Source organism: Lynx rufus, unplaced genomic scaffold (genome assembly GCF_022079265.1).
Source record: "Lynx rufus isolate CCGP_SWC_20201006 ecotype Redwood Valley unplaced genomic scaffold, mLynRuf1.p SCAF_3, whole genome shotgun sequence".
NCBI lineage: Eukaryota > Metazoa > Chordata > Mammalia > Carnivora > Felidae > Lynx > Lynx rufus.
In genome coordinates this window covers 88,218,570-88,242,333 of record NW_025814845.1, presented here as the reverse complement: position 1 = coordinate 88,242,333, position 23,764 = coordinate 88,218,570, and the positions used below count along the sequence as shown (strand labels likewise).

General features: G+C 36.3%; 1 protein-coding gene across 1 annotated transcript in view; it reads left to right on the top strand.

Annotated features, from left to right (window-relative positions):
• The window catches only part of COL25A1 (collagen type XXV alpha 1 chain), a 451,340-nt gene that overhangs the window by 419,982 nt on the left and 7,594 nt on the right, over nt 1-23,764 (top strand). The window contains exons 23-30 of the mRNA XM_047090485.1: nt 6,566-6,610; nt 10,025-10,069; nt 12,563-12,643; nt 13,818-13,880; nt 14,521-14,571; nt 16,562-16,588; nt 19,832-19,912; nt 22,419-22,454. Of these exons, the coding sequence (XP_046946441.1) occupies nt 6,566-6,610; nt 10,025-10,069; nt 12,563-12,643; nt 13,818-13,880; nt 14,521-14,571; nt 16,562-16,588; nt 19,832-19,912; nt 22,419-22,454 (429 nt within the window). The remainder of the gene's footprint in view (nt 1-6,565; nt 6,611-10,024; nt 10,070-12,562; nt 12,644-13,817; nt 13,881-14,520; nt 14,572-16,561; nt 16,589-19,831; nt 19,913-22,418; nt 22,455-23,764) is intronic.

Sequence of the window (23,764 nt, the reverse complement as noted above, 5' to 3'; positions counted from 1 at the left end):
CTGATGATCACCCATGTAATGTGTGTAATATCAGCTTCCACCCCCACCCTGGCATCCCAGAGGGCTCCACTGCTCAAAGCACACCTTTTTCCTGATCTCCTGAGCCCATCTCCTTCTCCCTGTCCCAGTGTATCCTCTTTATTTCTCAGCATTTTTTTATCTTTCCTTTTCTTTCCCTTCTGCCTTCAGATACGCTTTAGTGTTATCTGGTTTAAACCTTCTGTTCATTTTGCCAATCTTTGTCTCCCTTGCTTGGAAAGCAAGTATAGCAAAGCAATTAAGAGTCATGTGGCCCTGGAGTCAGAACTACCTGGCTGAAAATCTCTTGCTTACTAAGTTCATGACCTTGGACAAGTTATTTCACTTCTCTGTGCTTCAGTTTCCTTGTCTATAAAAAAAAAGGATAGTAGTAATACCTCCCTCAAGGGTTGTTATGAGAAGTAAATGGCTAAATACATATTATACACTTGGAAGTGCCTGGCACATAGTAAAACTTCCATAGGTATCTCTTATTGCTGCTACCATTCATAATATAATGTGTTATTACCATAGAGAAGTACCTATAGAGTAAGAAGCCATAGACTATATGGCTTATCGCCATTACCTTTGCTTCCTGTTCGTCCTTTTCATGCTTAGACTCCTGCATTCTAGCCTATATCAACATTCTGTTGAAACTTCTCTTAAAAAGGCCAACAATGACCTCTAGGTCAATCTCACTGTACTCATCACCCTTGATTTTCTGTGACATTTATACTAAACTGCCTTCCTTTTGAAATTTTCTTTCTGGTTTTTCGAATCCTCTACTCTAATTTCTTCCAGGTTTCCTCTTAGTATTTCCTGTTTCTCTGTCATACCCTAATTTTTGGTATCCTCAAGTCTCTGATCTTTTCTTGGTTCATTCACTTGCTCTGTGTTCTTCTGTGTTGTGTCTTCCCAATCTTTCACCCTCCAGGTCTGATTTGCATGTACCTCCAGGTGTCTAAGAATATTTCCACCAGGGATGCACCATTGCTTTATCATCTCCCACCAACACACACAATTATACTGATTACTTTTCCCTTCCATCAAATGATTCCCTTTTTTAACTAATCAATTGCTGTTAGTGATACTATAATTGTTTAACTTTCTTGAGATAGAATCTTTAGAATCATTTTAAACTATTCATAGTCCTTCGTCCATTACATCTAAACAGATGCTGTTATTTCCTTTTTCAAAGTGTCTCCTAAGGTTGCCTTATTCTCTCCATTCTGAACTCGGTCCACATCCTATTTGTTTCAGGGCCAACACTGCAACAGCCCCTTCACCATTCTTCTGGTCTTAGTGCCTCCCAGTCCTTTCTAACCCATCCTGCATATCACTCTAAGCTAATTTTCCTAAACTATTATTATTTTGAAGGCTCTGATCTGCTCAGAAACCTAAATGACCACCTTGCCTACTCTATCAAGCCCAAACTTCATTTGACTTTCAAAGCTCTATAATTCTACCTATAATAGAGAATTTCCTATTTCTCCACAAAACAGATTTCCCGAGAGTGGCCATATTTATCATACCCACAAAAATCGCCCTCTTTTTGCCTGGTTCATCCCATTCTTCTTCCCTTTCTTTCATCTGTCTAAATCTGATCCAACAATATACTGCTGCCACCCAGATGATTCTTTCTTTCAATCCTTTCAAACATCAGCAGTCAGGCCCCATTAGCTTAACCTTTAATTGTTCTCAAATCACATAATTTATTTTAGTCTTGCCTCTTACCAGATTGTAAGTTTCTTGGTGACAAAAGTATATCTCATGCTTATTTTATATCCCCTGATGTACCTGGCACAGGTCTAGGCATATAAATATTGAATAAATGGTTACTGATAGATAAGTGAGTACACTTAGCCTATATGTACAATCCATTTCTTTGCTTGAATACCAAATTAATTGTTTTAAATATTTGCTATTTTGTACTTGATTGACTGATTTCCCCCATCTTTATGATTTCACTAACAGTGTCTAATTTAGTAGATCTACATTTTTATGGATGCTTTGCTACAACTACCATTTTTAACTAGTAAAGCATTTATTAAGTAGTTTTTGTAGATTGTTTTCAGCGCAGCCTCTTTTTCTTTTCATTCTTTTTCTTCTGGTAAAATGCAAAGAGAAGCATGCTCATTGCTTGAAGAAATGTTGCTTGGTCAGTAGGTTCAGTCAATAGGTTGAATAGTGTTCCTCAGTACACCTGGATTAGATATAAGCAGTAGCCTTTGGCTATTGTCAACTTCTAGAACCAGATTTCTAAATTGTTCCTTTTCCCCCACAAATTGATAACTGCATGTGGAAAAAGAGAAAAAGAGAATAAGAAGTTTTGGTGTACCTACTATGTTTTCAAAGCTTTTACTTATAAAATATAGGGACATAGTTTTTAACTTAATTTATTAGTGATTAAATTTCTCCTAAACTGCTTTCGGTGACACCATAATTCTTACTACCACCTTTAAAAGGTATACATTCTCTTAGCTTCCAAGAAATCCTCCAATATTATAGGCTCTGACCATTTCTGGGAAAACTGTGAGTCTTTTAAAGTATCCATTGCATGAACAGAGTCAGGCCTGAAGCAAGCTACTCTCGGTCTAAAACCAAAAATCTGTTTTGATTTCCTCTCTGCTATTAACTAGCTGAGTCATTTTTGGGAAAGCAGTGAGTGTATCTATGCTTCATTGATCTTATTTGTAAAGTAAAGATGTTTCAGAATAGATTCTTTCTAAGAGTCCATGAAATCTAGTATTATGGTTAAGGTCATTTTTTAGGAGCTCCTGAACATCCTTTGTAAATATACCTAAATGCACGGTACTTTTTAAAACATTGACACCCACATCTTGATATGAAAGGATATATGTGCTCAGTTTATTTTTCTGCCTCAAGTTCTTTATGACAGTAAACCAGTCAATATCCATTATAGTCAACTAGTTCGCGTTTATCCCTCAACCTAAATAAAGATTTATTGTTTTTATAGGGTTAGGGCAATTACATGTTATGCTTGTAAATAGTTTTTAGTTATTTTTTTGAAACTATTTGTTTTCCTAATCTAGTTCTCTAGTGGAACAAGGGCCCCTAACAAAATCAATTAAGTAAGCAGCCATTAGACTGAGAAGGAGGTAGTAGACGTTTTTTCTTCTAATTCTGTAACTACTGATGGATATTCACCATTTTGTCCATTTCATTTTATTATCTCCTCCTCTAAAAAAATATGCAAAAAAATCTAGATTAGGTAAATAAATACATAATACAATTATAAAAATGCCACATTAAAAATATACAATTTTGCCATTGCTTCTATTGAAAATTGTTATTTACAGAAACATTTGCCATACTCCATTTACTTTGATTTTTAAATTTCCACAATTAGCAGTAAATCCTCTCCATTTCCGGACTCAAGTTTTTAAAAATGTTTAACACCATCTAAATTAAACCTATTCTCTAGTAAATCGTGGGTGCTTTCCAGCTTGCATCATTATGAGAAATGAAAGAAAATAACCTTTAATTCTAAAGAGATTCACATAAGCATCTGAGGGAATAAATCACAAAACAGCTTGTGAGACTTTCAACAATTTACAGTTGCTTCAGCTCATGCCTCCCATTTCACATTGTGCCTCACCAGAAAACAACGTGTCTTTCTTCATCACTACCAAAAATTCTGGTTTTCCAATCATTCGTGGAGTTCAAGAGAGAACCCTGCTGAGTTCCCATAGGTGTAGAGTGGAGGAACCAGATACAAGAAATTCAGAGTGAGCCAATATCTTTAGGATGTCTCTGTGCCCGCACACAGGTGCTACAGGATGGTGGTAAAAATGTTGTTGAGAACTTAGCTTAGTTTGTCATTTGTTTTTTTCTTGTTACCTGGATGAAACCTGCCTTATGTAACTGTTAGGTCTCACAAAATATAGTTATTTAACAAGATCACGTAAACTCCATCTGTTAGATAGTTCAGTTACCATTAATAATATGCCTTTATTATGCGACTCATTACAAAACACATTGTTAGCCTTACATTTAAAAAAAAAAAAAAGCAAACTAGTTTTGTGTCCAGGTGGAAAATGAATTCAAATACGGTACATTTGGAAAACCTCAGAGAGCTCAAATTGTAAACTCTCTTCCCTTTCTAAAATTTTAGGATTCTTTTAGGATTTTTTGTAGTTAAAAATATATGATTGGAGAATAATGATAAAGAAATTATTTCTACTCTATAATTCTCTAATAGCCTTTTTAAAAATGACTTGCCTACTTACAGGGGCAAAGAAGTAGCTTTCTCATAGCAATAAATCTGACTCTTGCTCTAGATGAATCCCTTGAGAGAAAGTAAGTGGTACCTTATGTTACACAGATATGATAGGCCTTGATATTTTTTTTTAACTTGCCCCTAGTATGTGACCACTTTGCCTTTTGTCTTAGAAGCACTGGTGGTTTCTTTCCTACTGTGTTTTCCATGAAGCTGCAATGACCATGACTGATTTTATCATAGATACAAACCATTTGTACGCATGCATAAATATATCGTTTTCTACAGAATGATGAGGTCATGTCACTAGAGATTCAAGCGTTTTAAGTAAGATCAGTAATGTTAAGTTTATTTTTTACAACAACAATAATAAACAACAGCAACAATGGCAACCTGAATCAGAAATGGGAATGGAGAAGTGGAAAACAAAGGGATGGTGTCAAACCGATATTCACAAGTTTACACGTAACTGGATAACGTGTTTCTTTGAGCAGAGTCCCTGATGGAAAATGTGCTCCCTCTATGACCAAGTCACGTGGTGATGGGCCCTACAGAACTCTTCGCATAGGACCTAGACTAGAAAACATTAGTGCAGTAACGGTTCATGGATTAAGGGTCAGATATTGTGGAGATTCATTCTTTAACAGAATACATTTTGTTATAGTACTCTAGTACTTCACACTAAGAAACTGGATGAATTCCATGTCAACTCCTGTCTTTAGCCATAGCACCCAAAAAAGCTAATTATAATGCAACAAATAAGCTACAGACTAAAAAAGAAAAAAACTTACTTACACATACAGTTGGACATTTCTATTTTCTCTATTTTAAGTGCCCTAGAATGGAACTCTCGTGAATAGCAGTCTCTCAGGTCACAATTATGCCAACAGACCTCTACTGTACACCATTTAGCTACAGACATTTTTTTAATCAAGTGAATTAAAGTTTTGACATTTTCTTTTTTCTTTACACAAAGATTTTTTAAAAAGAAAAATATGAAAATAGTTTTAAAAACAATCTTTATCAGGGAATGAATGGAGGTCTGACTCCACCCCCAAAATCTTTATAACTATATTGTATTCATTTAAATTTTATTTTTTTATTTTATTTTTTTTTCAATATATGAAGTTTATTGTCAAATTGTTTTCCATACAACACCCAGTGCTCATCCCAACAGGTGCCCTCCTCAATACCCATCACCCACCCTCCCCTCCCTCCCACCCCCCAGCAACCCTCAGTTTGTTCTCAGTTTTTAAGAGTCTCTTATGCTTTGGCTCTCTTCCACTCTAACCTCTTTTTTTGTTTGTTTTTTTTTTTCCTTCCCCTCCCCCATGGGTTTCTGTTAAGTTTCTCAGGATCCACATAAGAGTGAAACCATATGGTATCTGTCTTTCTCTGTATGGTTTATTTCACTTAGCATAACACTCTCCAGTTCCATCCATGTTGCTACAAAGGACCATATTTCATTCTTTCTCATTGCCACGTAGTACTCCATTGTGTATATATTCATTTAAAGATAGGTTAATATGTTCTCAGTATCTTCTCAATCACTTATAAGACATCAGGCTTGCCAAAACACATTCAAGGAATTTGATCATTTCAAAAATGTATTATTGTACTTTGGCACACAATATAGGTAACTTTGTCTTTGTCAATACATTTTCCCAACAGAGGATTACCACCTTAACTGTCACGGTAACTCCCATGCATGATTTCTGTGGTTTGTGACTTCGTGGTGTTGATGCATGCCAATGATAATGGTACTAATGTAGCAATTGTTTTTGTCTGATATTTAGTTTTATGTCTCCTTATTAATAACTTTTACAACATTTGCCCCAGTTAAACCACTTTGTCTGCTTAGTGAAAAAGACCCCCAAAAAAGTTACTGTTATTTTTCTAAAAGTTTTTAGTCTTACAATAATGTGGCTGTGTTCTTTACTGTTTGGGAAATCAAATCCTTTGTGTGTCGGGGGAGGCTAGGTGTCTAGAAACACAGGTAGTATTAGCATGCTAATTCATCCCAAGGAGATGAATGTGGAACACAACAGCAATTTTACATTATGTTATGGAATCAACTCAAAAGCATATTCAGTGTTATTTTGCCTAAATGTATTGATAGTTTTGCACAGAAGTAGGCAGTTTTTATACTTACATAACTGGTGAAATTTGTCCCCATTGCAAATTAATGTTGGGGGATGTTTGATTATGACAGAAATAATGGAAGTATATGGTGTACTTATTATTTAAAGCATAAATTGTAATACATATATTTGCTGCTTTTTAAAACTTTGTCTTTTCTTGATTTAGGGTCCCCCTGGACCACCTGGACCTCAAGGACTACAAGGGCCAAAGGTCATTCTTTATTTTACTTGTTTCCATTTACCACTTATGGTACAGAGAATCCCACCTTAAATATATGTATCTTTGAAAAATCATTTTTAGAAAATACTAGAGAAGCTAAGATCATCAGTATTGCTTAAGGCAGCTAAGAATGGACACTGAGGTCTGGGCTGAAGGGGCAGGAAATCAGAAAGGGAAAAAAAAGGAAGATTAGGTAAGAAGGGAGAGAAATAAGACTAGCATTAAATTTAAAGGGAGGACATTGAGAAAAACAGAATATTAAATGAGGGAAAAACAAGTTTTATAGAAATTATAAAGGTAAAGAGCCACTAAATGTAGTATATGAAAAAAGGAAAATATTTATATACAGGAGGATTGAAGAAAAATTTATTCTAACACTAAAAAAGATTTTCCCTTTAATTTTTTGTAATAAAAATAGTAAGAGAAGCTTTAGCGTGATGCATTCACAGATGAAAATTTGAGGAATCATTTTTCAACCACTTTTTATAACAAATCCCATTGTATTTATTCATTCTGCCATTTGAATCTTATCTAATGAAACATACCAACTATGAACAACAGAAACCTAGAATTACTTGATTATATCTCAGATTTGTCGGTGGTTTCAGCTTTACGCCTCCAAACTTAAATTTAGTTATTTAACCAAATTTGAGCAAGTAACACATGGCCATTGTCTCTCACTTTTTAGAACTGAGCCATGTGTGTTGAAATATGACTTTCGTCACTGGATTTTTGTAGGAGATTCAAGTGATTTTGAAATCCATCTTTTGTTGATGCCTTTCAAAGCACTTTATTTGCTGAGTCTGTCATGTACACACACACACACACACACACCAGCTTTTATACTCTTTAAGATACTTAAAAACAGAAAGCTAACACATGGAAAATTATTTTTCTATTACAAAAAAGAATATAAAGTAAAATATTGCTGAGGTCCTTACCCATATAAGATATACTTAGAACATAGACCCTAATTTTAAACAGATATCATGTATAACATTATTGTAAGGTTTGGGTTTTTAACTTTCTGTTTCTCTATCACATTCTGGGCCCTAAGAGATAGAACACAAAAATTCTCCAGTTACACAGTCTTTGTCCTGGTAAGCAAGTCAGCCTGGATCCCTGCTCTCTAATATCTTGGTGAGCTGGACTAGAAAACAGAGGGGTGAATCTGCAGATTCCCTTTTCCTCTATGTAGAGTCAACCAGGATCTAAAGTCCTTGCTTCTGTGCTAAACACATACCTCTTCCCTTACACTCCTCAAAAGCTCCTAGGACTTTACTCTTCTTTAAAGCCCAAAGACCTATAGCCACCCTAAGGGTATAAATCCCTTGTCCTAAAGAGGCAAAAAGAACCACCTAGCCATGAAGGGTATATAATAGTGTTAAAACATATACACCTCCCCTTGTTTTATAATCTAATTGCTACTCATTTTTTAATTCAGTTATTCAATAAGTAATTTTTGAGCCTCTACTCTATAATAAAGACTAATGTCTAACAGAGATATCTGAATATAGCAAGGGGTTTCAAGAAGGAGCTTACAGTTTAGAACAGGAGCGAGGCAAGTAAAGGAACAATTACTAATAAATAGAGTAAGTGCTTTGATGAGTGCATGCTATGGATGTCCATACAAGAAGGCTCCTCTCAGTCTTAAGAGTCAAGGATGACTTTGAGCTGAAAATGAAAGACGGGAGGAAGCTGGCCAAATGAGTGTCTTGACAAGTGAGCTGTGGGAGGGAGTTAATCATACTCCCTTACCTCTCATCCCTGCTGGCCTTCCCACTGTGCTGTCACTCTACCCCACCCCACACACTGCACAATGATCTTGTAATTGAGATCTTGGGCTGACTGATACAATCTTTCATGCTTTCCTTGATCTCTCCTTGAGAAGGTTGGGATAACAGGGGTGAGATGTGCCTATGACCAAGAGTCAGAAAATGCAGCCGAAGTCAAGTGTAGAACCCATTTGCACTGGGGACTTCGCCTCAGACTGAATGGGAGCCTATTCAATTAGTGTTTCTCTTTATCAAACAAAGATTGTTTGACTTCTTACACATCAAGTAATTCTTTACAAACTACATTTGATGAGTGAAAGATAAATTCATACTCATGAGTTCTGTTTTCTTTTAAACACTCGCGGGTCACATTTTGAAGGTAAAAGCTTAGCAAAACAATCATTATTGGACCCAGAGTGCTGACAGGCATTCAGACTGAATGAAACTAAGGCTTAGCCAGGTGCATCCAACCTCAGCAGACTTGTTTGTGGCAAAATAAACTTTGCTCCTACCACAAAGGGTGAGAAATCAGGAGTAAGGAAAGACTCTTTCTTCCCCCACCCCCTTTTTTTTTTTTTAATACATTTGTTTGTCAGGCTTTCTTTAATTGGAAAGCTCAAATTTCATGCTGTGGCCAAGAGCTCTTAAAGTTTTTACCAGGGAAAAGATCTCTAACAATTTCACTATTGTGGTTTATACATCATCAAACAAGCCTTTCTAAAAAAATACAGTCAAGTCAGCTCCCTTGAAAATCTGTGAGGCAGGCCACTCACAATCAGGAGAGCTGACTTTACAAAGTTTCCACCATGTGGGAATCAGGCATATTTATAATGGGATCTGAAAAAGTGACTCATTGATCTAAAATAATATCTTACCTTTCAAAGAATTTGTTTGTTCAGTACCTTTCCAAGTGAAAAATGACTGGACCTTTGTTGGTTGGATAAATATCTAGCACATTGCTTAAATTTGTTTTTAATGGGTCATCTTCAATTAAGATAAAATAGATTTTGGGTTGTCAGGGTTTCTAAAATGTCATAATATGAATAATAAACTTTAATTCATTCCTACCATAGTATAGGTAATTGAACTCACCCAAAAGTAATTTTATGTGGATTAAGATATTATCTAATTGATTATGTCTGGAAATAGCACATTCACAATTATGAATCTGTATCCACTGTTCAAATGGGGCCAGTTAAAACACTGCATTCTATTTTTAAGTTAACTTTTATGTTTTTGCTTTTTTCTCAAGTTGGAAAATAAAAATAAAGAGAAATAATACAGATTTTTTAAGGAGAAAAAAATTAACTGAGGCTTATAAGTTATTGTTACAGGGTATAGTCAACCTTCAAATTATCTCTACCAGTTTTCTTTCACCATTTTTTCCTTTAGCCTGAATCTCACATGGGGAAAAAAATAAAAACCTTGTATCTTAGTTACATATAAGTATTGTTATATGTAATCTTTAAGAAAATGTTATTTCACTTAGTTTTGATATGCGTATGATGTAACAAAGTGTTCTTAGGTTATGATGCCTTTGCTGAAAAGTCAAATTGTACTATTACCAACCAGCATCACTTTTATTTACCAATGATGAATGGAGACAAGCCATCACTTTTTATCTTAACAGGGAGAGCCAGGATCTCCAGGAATCCCAGGAGTTGATGGAGAGCAGGTAATTTTCAAAGATATATACTGTCATTTAAAGCATCATTATTGATCACTACTTTTATTATAGATTTGGAGCCAAAAAGACATGAGTGTTGACATATGATCCCCTCTTTCTTTTTTCACCATCTGTTGTAGAGACTATATTAACTCTAAAAAGCAATTGGTTTTAAATTAGACGTTAGTTTTCTTTGCAGAAACAGACCAGCGATATGACATTTTGTGTTAATACTCCTTACCACTCTACCAGTGACACTTCTGTGAATTTTTATTAGACTTATAAGATCATTACCAATTTAGTAAGAATAACCTAATTTTTTTGTAAGTGAATGCTAACAGGTCAAGATTATAATCAGTCAACAGAAGTTTCCACAAAATTAGATATTCCTTATATGTGTTGTTTTGACAATATTTTTTTTCCCAAATTAAGATTACACCTAATTTTCAAGATCACTAGAAAATACAGAAACAAGTGGGGCACTTGTGCTTCCACAGAATATGTCAGTATCTCCAATGGTTTCCCTTAAATCAGAGGTTAGCAAACTTTTTCATAAAAGACCAGATAGTAAATGTTTTAGACTTTGCAGATCGCATACAGTTTTTGTCACAGATTTTTTTTTTATCTGAACACCCCTTAAATTTTTTCTCAAAGATTCAACTTGTGCAAAAATAATCCCTGGGCTGGATTTGGCCTCTAAGCTGTTTACCTCTGGCCAGAAAGAATCTGACTAAGGAGAATATGGACACTACTCTCAATTCAGAGTCAAATCACAATGGTTAGCTTCAAGATATTTGATATTTTCTGGGCTTTCGTTATTTACCCAATAAATGACTAAAATCAGGAAAATCGTAAGAAATCAAGAGGTTTCTTTTTTTCTTTTTGTCAAGAGGTTTCTTGATACAGTTAGTGAACTATGCTTCTCAGGAGATAGTATTAGGTAAGAAAATTAAATTCAAGAGTTATTTTAGTATTAGAGTTGTATATTAAAGTAATATAATGTCACATAAAATAAACGTGATAGTTAAAGAAAAACACTTCTGATGATATGCTATTATTAATCAGAGATCACATAAGCATTTAAAAATCTGGTTGTATCCCCAATGTTAGTCATTAAAAATAATTAATTTAACATGCATAAAGATACTACATGGTCCCTACATACATAGTAGCTGGGGTTTTTTCTATACGCTTCACAAGGTCTACTTCTGCTACTAACTCCAGTAGCAAGGACAGGCTACCCTGCTACTCTCCATCACTAGATTCCTAAAACCAACCAGGGGCTGATTAATCAGTTAGATCCATCTACTACCCACTCAAGCACCTATCCACTCACCCACCTAGCAAGTGATTCTGAACTAAGTGCTATTAAATAAGTATAAGTAAAGAAAAAACACGTTCCTACTGTTTGTAAGTAGGTTTGGGTATGGAAAAGATGAATAGGTTTGTGCAGCCAGGGGCTCCTTACTACCAGAACTGTCACCATCCCTGCCCAAGAATGGGCCATCTGGTCATATGATAGTGAAGCTCCTTGGATGAAAATACTTAACAATAAAAATCCACTTCAGTGTTATTATTACAAAACTCAGATTTGTTAGCATTCAAAATATACATCTGTCTATTTACTCACTGTAAAAGAGGAATAAAAATAGCATCGTGGGAGAGCCTGGGTGGCTCAGTCAGTTGAGCGTCTGACTCTTGATTTTGACTCGGATCATAATCCAGAGTCTTGGGATCAAGCCCTGAGTTGAGCTCTGCACTGAGCGTGGAGCCTGCTTAAGATTTCTCTCCCTCTCTCTCTCTCTCTCACTCACTCCTGCCCCCCTTGCCCCTCTCCCCTGCTTGTGCTCTCTCTCTTAAAAAATTTTTTTAAAGCATCATGGATCATCTCATTGAGATGTCATGAGAATAAAATAAGAACACTGTGGAAAAGTTGAAACATTTGTAAGCTTGACTGAACTCTGATGCCTAAAGACCAGGCACCTAATAATTGGTGCCTACATTATTTATGTTTCTGTATATTGAACCATTGAAAACTGATGGTGATTGGAACTTCCACCTGCTTTTAAGAGGGGTAGGAGAGTGTGGTGGATGGAGATGGGAGAAATTTATTTGAGCCTTTGATCTTATAATGCTAGTCCTGGTTCAAAATGTGTATTGTACTGCTGAGAACTCAGTCCCTTACATTGTTTTCAGGACCAGTGATACTGAATTAACTGCCAGGTAAAAATACAGAATCAGGAGAAATTATGTTAACACCTAAATTCATAGTTTTCATACTTAAATGGCCTAAGTAATAGGGTTTAATCCCTTCTGTTACATGAGGAAATAGTACTGATTCAATGTAGAAGATTGCTATAAGAAATAACTCTAGCAGTGAAAATCAGAATCATCTCAGCATAGGATCACCCACTGACAAAATTGATCTGGAATTCTGTTTTCCTTAGGATGTTACTATCAAGTTTCAGTGTGATTGTTACATGTAAACCGTGTCATTTGTAGGGACTTAAAGGCTCAAAGGGAGACATGGGGGACCCAGGTATGCCAGGTGAAAAAGGAGGAATCGGACTTCCTGGATTACCGGTATGTTTGTACTTTTTAGGATGTGTTCATGTTAAGATAAATTAAATCAGAAAAGAGGAGCACCTGGGTGGCTCAGTTGGTTAAATGTCTGTCTCCTGGTTTCATGATCTTGCTCAGGTCATGATCTCATGGTTTTGGGGGTTCGAGCCCCACATCAGACTCTGTGCTGCCAGCGCAAAGCCAGCTTAGGATTCTCTTTCTCCCTCTCTCTGCCCCTCCCCCACTCGCACTGTGTCTGTCTGTCTCAAAATAAATAAACTTAAAAAGAAAAAAGAGTTTTATGATTACCTGCATTCTCATCTAGTGGTTCATGTACTATTTTATTCTTAAATATTTGAGGTATTGTTGGTTAATTACTCCAACTGTGGCACTAAAACAAGTTTTAAAGCATCTAACCAAGTGAATTATAAAATAAACCTTCATGTTTTCCTGAATTATTTTCATCAGAAGATAGAAAGATAGAGTTGATCACTTTAATTTAGTATGCATCAGATGGTGACAACCGATCATTTTTAAATAAACCATAATTTAAAAATTAACAAACTAAAAAATATAAGGCAATTTTAAAACAAGTTACTGTGTAAAAAGTGTTCTCTTGGTGTGACTGGAATGGTGTTTTTATGACTTTACCCCACAATTTTTACTGAGGATTTGGAAGGGAAAATTTTAAAAAATGTAAAAGAAATGGAGAGATAGGTATTGTTAACCCTATTTTCAGCTAAGAACCCTGAAACTTCATTTTCATCCTCAATAATTCAATTGTGAGATTAAAACAAAAAATGTAGAAGACTTCACTGCCTTAGGCCTATTTTAAAACAAGGAAGTATATAAATGTCAATAAAAGACTGACCTTTGCTATTTAAAGCGAGCACCACCACAAAAAATATAACATTTATAATCTGATATATATAACAATGTATAAGTTTAACCAATCACACCTAACCTAGTTTTTATTTACTTTAAATTGTATTTCACATATCACCCACAGTCCTAGAGATTTGGAGAAGCTTGCTCTTTGAGACTAAAATGCAAGGGGATAAATCTTTCTTTTATATATTATGTGCATAAGACTATAAAAATTTCAAAAGGATGATGGGTTTGGGGAGAAAATTCAGTTGTTTTCTTATACTTTGGAAACAACTTTACCAACTCAACTCTTACCGGTTATTTGTAGGGTGCCAATGGAATGAAAGGAGAAAAAGGAGACTCTGGATTACCAGGTCCTCAGGGTCCTTCCGTAAGTTGATGGTGGCTGAACTTCCGCGGTTACTAAAGAACTCTAAAACAGTCCTATTATTTACCAAGTTCAATCTGTGCCAGATGGCTTATCAACAGTAGAAAGACTGTGAACCTTTTAGTTTGTCAAACTATAGAAAAAATGTCTGTCGGCCTTTTACGATGAGAGACAATGTGTCTCAGAAGTCTGAGTTAAAAGCAGTTTTTTAGGAGACTGTCTAATCCTAAGGAGAAAAATCAATGGTTTTCCCATAACACTTTTGGGTAGAGCTTTGTGATTACAGAGCACACTTTTTTCCCCCCTCCAGAGCCCTGTTGCTGCTCAGTGAAATATTGGAGAGTTTAATAGTGATTGTGATATTATAGCATCTCTTGATGATTGCTGTCCTTTCTTTTAATGTACTTTAGATTTATTCTGGCTTTTGTAAAACAGCTGTATTTTTTAAAAGTTTTTTCTTGCTATTGTTGCTGTTCTCAAGAAGGCATTTCTAAACGTAAAGAATCAAATGCCTCACTTTTTCTAGTATCCTTCTTCCTCTGCAGCTATTAATGGCCTTAGCAGAACCCTAGCACAAGATCCAAGCCAAACTGCCTTATCTAAATGAAGTAACCAAATCCATGTTTATTTTTTGGACGTACAGATCATAGGCCCACCAGGCCCACCAGGCCCCCATGGCCCACCAGGCCCCATGGTAAGCCTCTCTTCTCTACAAAATGTAATCATGTATTTATGAGTATGCTACTAGAAAAACATGAACACATCCCTCACAACAGCCAGCTTGTATTTTGGGCTGCTCTCTGTAGAATGAACAGAAAATACGAGGTGCTCTGAGATATCTGACTTTACAGTATTGGCCTTCATTCCCAAATACGTCTCTTGAAAAGAGATAGAGTAGTTTTGTGATAGGAGAGTCAAGGATAGATTTGACAAGCTTTACTCCAACCTCCAGTATGAACGTCAAAAAATCATCTTAACCAACCCATTTAGGCCATTCGTAGCATAACAGGATTAATAATTGTAGCCATTAATGAATGTGTCTAACCAACTTTGAAACATTTTAATGAGATTTTAATAGGCACATTTATAAAATAATATGAGAAAAATTGTAGATGACATATATTGTTGCTTCTTTTTCTTTTCACCTTTATGGTACTCTGGTGGATCCAGTGTTCACCGCAAGTATCCCTCAGACAATGGCCATGCCTTCACAGAACTCCTATCTGGTGAGGAAGGCAGCCATTAAGCCAGTGTAATTCTCAAAATATCCACCTAATGGCGGTAGTGTTAAGGCTAGAACATAGAAGGTGGAGTGCTTCAGCTGCTTTTGACTGGGGCAGGAGGGTACAAGTCGGGCAGCCTCTAAGGTCACATTCGTCCCTAAGGTATCTCAATAAACTCTATGCCTTTAGTCATACGGATTAAATAAACTGTAGGTCATGTTTTCCCCCTGGAACATCACTGGAATGATCTAAGCTGCAAAGCAGAGCCCCAGACCCAATCATCTATTTCTTACTAACTGTTGTTTTCTATTTCATATCACGAAATAGTTATAATTAACATTATTTTCTTAATACTAAACTGTTCATTAAGAATTAAGCAAATGACATACTTTTGGCTTTCTTTTATACTCCCTCCACTTTAAGTTAGAAGATTAAAATTTTAAAGGCTATATCTTATTCATATCATAAAATTGATTAGTTTAAAGGGATTTTAACCATTACTAAAATAAAATAAGAATACTTGATAAAGTAACAGCCATTCCCTGAAAATGCTTATCCACTGCTTATCTAAAGGGAAACTATTATTCCAATGCAAACATATATAACAAATATTTGTATATTGCTTGACAAAAAATTTTTCCTACAGTTGTATGATTTCGCTGTTGGGTGTTTAAATACTCCTCTCTCCAAAGAGTTAATTCAAATAACTTGAAAGGTTTAAAGCAATCCACAGTAACCTTTAGGTAATTTAGGTTAGCTAATTAGTCTCTATGGTTAGATTTTCCACAAAATACAGGAGAAGAGCCCTGATGCATGTATGCGTTATAACTTCCTTCCATTGGTAAACAACTGTTACAAAAGCCTTGAAGAATTCGTCTTCGTAAAAACAAATGCATTCTAACTAATAATGATTAGTGCTCTGTGGATAGAATCCTTTCCTTAGTCTTAAATTAATGATGCCACAGGGTCCCAAACTTGACTATCATCTCCTCGTTTCCTTCTTTCTTTAGATTCTTCTTGGGTCTAGAGGATTCAGTAACGGGAAGAGGTCTTCCCTTCACCAGGACTTCTCTTTGGCAAATTTCTGTATTTTAGGACCTATCTCTATTCTGTGTAACTCAAAGTATGTCACACGTTCCACCTAGATTTTATGAAAATATGGATTTGAGAAATAGGAGTAGTGTGGGTTCACAATACTTTTTTAAAATGTTTTTCTTACATATTTCTCCCTCTCACAGGTATTTAGCAGAACAAATTGCTGTTAGTGAATTTCCAATTACAGAACAGTCCAAGAGCTGGAAGGAACATTCACTAGGTGTTAACATCCACTGTCCTGCCTCTAGCTATAGCTCCAAGAAGAAGATTCTTGCTTTGCATCTCTTTGGTTACTCTATACAATAATACTTCTGTTAGGAAATAGTGAATCAATTCTTAATTAAAATCTGTGTTTTTCATTTTCAGGGACCTCATGGACTTCCTGGACCAAAGGTAATCCAAAAAAATCCCTTGATTATTGGATTTCTGTTTCCCTGTTAATCATGGAGAAGCATGACGGAAGCATGTCTGTCCCATCTTATTTATCTGTTATATAATGTTATATAATGTTGTATAATCTTTAAGCCTTTAAGTATCCAGATGTTTAAATCTCACAACACAGAATGTCTTACAACAAATTTAAGTGATATCACCTGGAGATGAATTACTCCTCGTTTTGCCTTTTTCCATGACACTATGTAAGTTTCTTAATCACTAATCATAATATGTATACTCACAATCAACCATTTAGAGGTGAATCTGATGAGATTCTCAGACTGGTTCAGATGTTCTTTCTTATGGTATCATTAGTTGCATATTTAGGTGTAATGATACCCCTTGTTTGTCATATAGCGGTGCTGCATCTAAATGCTTTAACTATCCAACATCTTAATTTTGTACTCCCCCAGAGATCACTGGTCTAGAATGGGGTAGAGTGTATCATGTACTCTATGCTCTGGATTAATAAGAGAACAATAGAGAATACCCCTGCTCATCAGAATTAGTGCAGCTTATATTGTAAATATGGTTTCCATCAGTTCTTTGCTTTTGTGTAGACAAAGAGGACATTTTGGAGAGTTAAAATGAGCCCTGAAAGAAAGGTTTCTTCTTCCAGGCAGCATATGCAATGAGTTCCTATGTTCTAACCTCAGCTTTGCCACTAACAGGCCACGTCACTTTCAGCAGACTATTTACCCACTCTGATCCTTCTTTTACTCAACTAGGCAACTGACCTCATAGTGTTGCGATAATTTAATGGGTATATTTGTAAGATACTTAGCACAATATCTGGTGCAGTTGTCAATAAACACCCAATAAATGTCGGTTGTTATGATTTGATGCTTTGTTCTGAATTTAAAAATTCAGGAAAAAAAAACTCATGAGGGAAGGTTCAAGGACTCTTGAAAGCTTCTTAGTAGTGAGTTGGTGCATTTAAATGGTGAGAGGTAGGGGAACACATAAATGCAATGTTGGAGCTAGAAATCAGAAAGCTTACAGGCAGCCCACCCTCTCCTTTAGGAACTCCCTGTGGCCCACTCAGCTTTCGGAATGCAGAAGTATTGGTTGGACCCCAGAAATCTGAGTTTCATTTTTTGGGGTCAGGCAGGTGACTCACCCATGAATGGGAAAAATTCATGCCTCTTTATTCTTCTTAGAACACCATACTTCTAGTAAGGCCAGTGTCTCAGAAGCACGGATTATAGTTTGAGTTAAGAGCATTGTGCTGTGGGTCAGAAGGGAGAGCCCATCTATCAACTTTGTGGTCTTGGTAGTTATCTAACCTCTCTGGGTCTTTTTCCCCCACTCTGGACTAAATCAGTAGTTCCTACTCCTGGCTTCTCCTTGGATTTTAAGGCACTACTTAAATAATAGGTTTCAGAAAATTATTAAGTTTGGAAAGATCTCATAGATTACCTGTGATAATTCCTTGATTTTATAGATGATAAACCATAGGTCCATGAAATTTAGATTATTTGCCCTAAGTTACACTGCTAACTAAATGACTAGTCTGGGACTAGAAATTAGGTCCAGAGTTGAAATTTGGTCTTTCTGACACTACATTTGATTATTTATAAATTCAACTTCTCAGTTCATGCCCACTCATGGTAATGTATGATTCCTCACCACAGAATTCTGTGGCCTACCAAGGCAGCCCTGCCTATTCATCATCTCAAGACCTCTAGCTGAGGGGCGCCTGGGTGGCGCAGTCGGTTAAGCGTCCGACTTCAGCCAGGTCAGGATCTCGCGGTCTGTGAGTTCGAGCCCCGCGTCGGGCTCTGGGCTGATGGCTCAGAGCCTGGAGCCTGTTTCCGGTTCTGTGTCTCCCTCTCTCTCTGCCCCTCCCCCATTCGTGCTCTGTCTCTCTCTGTCCCAAAAATAAATAAACGTTGAAAAAAAAAAAAAAAGACCTCTAGCTGAAAGTCCATACACATACATACAAAGCCATCAATCTCAAGTTGAGACCAGTTAACTAACGCTGACTGTTGAGCCTTGGCCTTAACCTCCCCTTGACTTTAGCTCTGTGACATTCCTAGGACCACCCTTTACTGATCACAGCACATTTGGATTTCCTACCGTGGCAGCGCTGCAAACGTCCTATCTTCAGAATCCCCAGAACCCATTAGGTCGTGGTGGTGTGTTCATTACTTTGTGACCCCTTTGGAAATTCAAACACTAAGTGGGGTCCTGGACTCTATGTTTAACAAGCATCACACTGATTTTCATCAATCGGACACCTAGGGAAAATACCTCCCAGGTTAATAATCCTTCCTGCCATGTAAACACAATCTCTCCTGCTCTCACGCCTATCCAGCGAGACTCTATAGGGCATTTGAGACTCCATCTTCCTTTCACAAATCTTCCCAGATTTTTGTGATGAAATTAATGTCTGTACTTAAAAGTTGGAAAGTGAACAGGTCAGAACTCTATTTCTGCTGCTGATAGAAAATAGATGTACTGTATTCTTAGGTTTTTAAATATCAGAGTCAAGAGAATTTGTCACTTACCATGGCTTTTGTAATGTCACCTGAGGTGAAACTTCAACTTTATTTATTATAACATTGGGCAGACGGACAGTTATCAAAACTACATTTAAGTACTGTGGTCTTCATAGTCTCTTCTGGGATTGGCTATTTGTTGTCTATTCTGTTGATTAATCCATGTAGGGATCTAACTTGGCAATGTCCGTGAATGAGGACTCACTACATGGCAACACTTCAAACATCAGCTGCTACATTTTTAGCTCATTCCCCAGGGTAAAATGCTTAAAGGCTTAAAATATGTGTATATAACACTGTCCTGCATATTCCAGTTTTTCAGTCCAGCAGAGTGGGTTTTTCTACTGAGCCTCCTTCAACATCCTCCACTCTGTCTCTGATTTGCTTGGTGAGCAAAAGGTACCATAACACCAGTTTCTTTGAGGTAGATCTGAAAAATTCTAGAACTCAGTCATACACATTTCAATTGCAAGGAGTACGCTTTCTCAGGAATTTCCTAGAACATTATTTGCCGATTTCAGTTTATTAATTTTTTTTACAAATGTTTGAAATGAATGTTGAACTGATGCAAAACAAGTCTAGCCTCACTCTGCTGTTACCTAGAACTGGAATCTGCAACCATTTCAGAGACTGGCTCTCTTCTCTCACAGTTAAAGCACCCATGATAGCAACCAAAATTGGCATTTGCTTTTGCATTTAGGGTGAACCAGGGTTAAATGGTGTTAAAGGATTGAAGGGTGAACCAGGTCAAAAGGGTGACAGAGGACCCCTTGGTCTTCCAGTAAGTAAAGAAAACTTTCCATTTCAGTGCAAATCTCAGACTTTTCTTTCTACCCTAAGTAACAACTCTGGTTTACTCAGTGACTATCTCACATTTGAGGTTTCTGTGATTGGAAAACATATTATAGTAGAGCAGAGCTTAGCCCAGTTTTGTTTGATGCCTGCTCTTGTGTCAGAGGAAGACCCATGACCCAAACAGTGCTGTCCATGTTCTGTCATTCAGTTACACACATGCCAACCTTCCTCTCTTAAGGCTGATGATTCTTCTCCCATCACCCTTGCCCTTTAAAAAAGCATTGTGCTGATTATGTCATAATTTCTCACAAATGTTTTTATAATTTAGTTCAGTTTAGAACCCTCCCTCAATTTTATTTCCTCCTTCAGTACCAAAAACTGTAGCCCTCTGTTGGGTGGCAGGTATGCAGTTAGCCATTGCTGATGGCGTGAGGTCAGCGCTGTGGCTCCTTACATTAATCAATCATATATCATGGTCTAAGTGTTGTGTGTTATCTGTTTTGAAAATGCCCTCTTATGAGGTTCTTTTGGCAACAGTGAAGGATAGTATGGAAGAAGTATTTTGCGGTTGTTTTGAGATTTTTATTTTTAATAAAAAGGGAATTCTCATCTGCCATGCACTTTAGGCCAATCTTCTTTCCACAACTAAAAAGAGATTTTTAAAAAGGACGATTAAATATGAGGTTTTAGGTTAAAGGTTTTAATATGCTGACTATTCAGTGAATGAAGATAGAAGGCAGTAAAGAACATTATAGATTATGTTATTAAAATAAGACATAAAGTTGGTTAAAAACAGTTCACATGAATATTTTACACATAAAAATGTTAGTGCCTACTTATTTCGCGGTGCCTACTTATTTCACTTTAAGTGTTAAGTATCCTTACAGAGATCAGGCACATAGTGGATGCTTAATATGTACTCACTTATTGAATGAATGATACAAGCCTTGTGTTAGACTATAGGTTAAATCACACCAATTAGACCAATGGACCATGGGCACAAAACCTCTGTGACATATGTGAGTCATTAGTTCACATTCCAGGTAAATATAATGTTATACTCTCAGTACAAAAATTTTACCGTCTCCCTGTTTGTTTTTACATGCTATAATAATGATGACTCTGAAGAAAGTACCAGAAGGCAAAAGAAAGTTTGGATTTCTATTTTATTAAACCCTTAATCCAGTTTCTTTAAAGTTTATCTTAATTCCAAATTTAGGGCTAGTGACAATTTTTATGCAACATTTCGCCAAAAACTGTACATATGCTAGCATTAAACAACAACATAACATTTTTAAAAATTTTAATCATTGCTAACTAAAGATGTATTTTGCATGTATAGTCTGACTCATAATAGGACTGTACAGAAGGAATTGTAAAATAAAAAAACTAAAACTACCCGAATATAATGGTAGATAGCATCATTGGTACAGTCTGCATCTGGAATAGGTTTTTTTCTTCCATTTTTTATTATTAACTATATCTGCAGCATAAAATGGGAACATAGTTCTGCAACCTTGCCAAGAAAATTTGTAGGGCTAGTGTATTGTCTTTCTTAAATACTCCTTGATTTAATCAATATTTTTAAAGGACTATAAGTCAGTAATTGAGTTTTGGGATACAAAAGTCATATTCGAAGAAGTAATTGTGCTAATTCTTAAAACAAGCATTGAAAGTGTCATATTTTATCACACACTATGCATAGCTTGGAGATCAAGGTAAAAAAAAAACACGTCGCTTAGGAACAACATTGCATTTTTAAAGTATTTCCCTTTCAGACGTTGATGCAATGATTATTTGAAGCGAATTGAAGAGCAGTTTTGTTTGGGACAGTTATTTTTTGTTTGGACTCATGAAATTTTCCCAGCTTTTTCCTGTTCCTAGAAGTCCCTCTAGTGGTAACTAATGTGAACACAGTAAGAACAATCCAGAAAACAATGAGTATTATTCATATAAAATCCAGACTCATTCTGGCATGTTAAAATTCTGCATTTGTTATTCAAAAGTGCTATTTTAACAACAAACAAACAAAAAACTAGAGTCTTTTTCTTCTCTGAAATGCTAACTTTGATTGATTATTATAATGAGCCCTTTCTTAGATTGTTGGCCACTTTTTTTCAAAACCTAAAGAAATCTATTGTGAATAGTACAGTCTTTAGAAAGTGAGTATCATATGGAAATTAGCACTCTGTGACTTACCAGTAATTCCTAGAAAGCCTACTTTATAAACCTCATTGACTTGATTTCTGAAGAATTTGTCGAATGGAAATGTCATTAAAATGCCATCATCTGTGGGGCATTTATTGTCACGTGTTTCGTTGTTTTTTTTTTTTAACTAACAATTTGTAGCAATGTGATATTCATCCCAGAACCCTGTGACTGCGTATTATGTTGTTTGAAGCGTTACATTTGTTCATTAGTACCTCATACTAATCTCTGTTCTTGTCATTCGTGTTATACCCACCAACCCTGCTACCAACCAAATCACACAGGGAGCATCTGGCTTAGACGGGAAGCCAGGATCCCGGGTGAGTCAGTACCTCATCTTGCTCCAACATGTTTTGTGGCTATGCTTTTGTGCTTCAGGACAGACTCTTTTCCCCATGTACTTTCATCCAATGATGAGGGCTTCACGGGACTGGAGGGAAAGAAGAAGATGTACAAAGATAGTGGTACAAAACGGAAAGGTGGACAGAGCAGAAGAAGCCTCAGTTCCAGTCTGGATAATTTGCTAGGTGGAGAGAATGGCCAGTCTAATTGGCTTCATTAACTTAGAAGCCTAGACAAAGTTTTCTATAACTAAAGGACAGTTCCCATAATTCCATGAGCAAGTTCCTCTGAAGGGATGAAAATAATGTGAATTTATTTGAACTCACTCTTCCTTTTATGTTTCTGTCCATTTTAAAAATGTAACTTCTTTCCTGGAACTAACTTTCAGATCTTTGTTCATCGAAGTGACCTGTCTGTCTTCTGTCATTTTGTCTCTTTTCTTTGGTTCTTAACAGTTCCATCTCTTAAAGTTTAGCCACAGATAATCAGTGTTTAGAAGTCTTCTGAAGATGAACTTTGAATTCAGGCAGTAAGAAGATCAGATGAGATGATAAGAATTCACCAATATTAGAATGAGTTTAAGCCCTAAATTATTTCATATCGCAAAGCTGTAATAGAAAAAAAGAATAGTTAGAACAGAAATATGAATAATAAAAATGGTATAACTATAATACATATAATATAATAAATATATTATAGATATTATAAGTAAAAACTGTGCTGGAATACTTCCTACATTTGCAAATATTAGAATACATTCTTTGCAAATAAGGACAGTCTTCTTGAAAATGAGTAAATCACTTGAAGTCCTTGCTACATCTTTAAGAATCAAAAAGAAATTCCAAGCTTTTCAATTCTAAAAACCTGCTTCAGGCAGTCATTATTTTCACTGGACCTAGTGTTCCTGTATTCATTCAGTCTGAGACAGAAATCCTAATCCTGAGCCAGGAGGCCAGAGGGCAATTATGCCATTAAATCAGCCGGCTGCCGGGTTTATGCCTTGTAAGACTGTAGCAGAAGCTAGGAGAGTAATTCCTTCCCTCTGAGTCCCCTGCTGCTCCCAACAGAGCCGGAGAAAGTTTGGTTTGAACAGTTAAACACTGTTCTCATTTACTTGATATTTTTTTCCACCTGTGTAACTGTTCCAGCCTCTTAAACAGCTGAAAACAAAGCTTCGTGGCCGAGGAGTGTGAGAGTGACAGTGGGTGGAGAATGGACGAAGGGAAAACACCTCCATTTCTCTCCTTAAGATTATGGGGGCAAAGTGAAGATGTTCCATGAAGTCAGG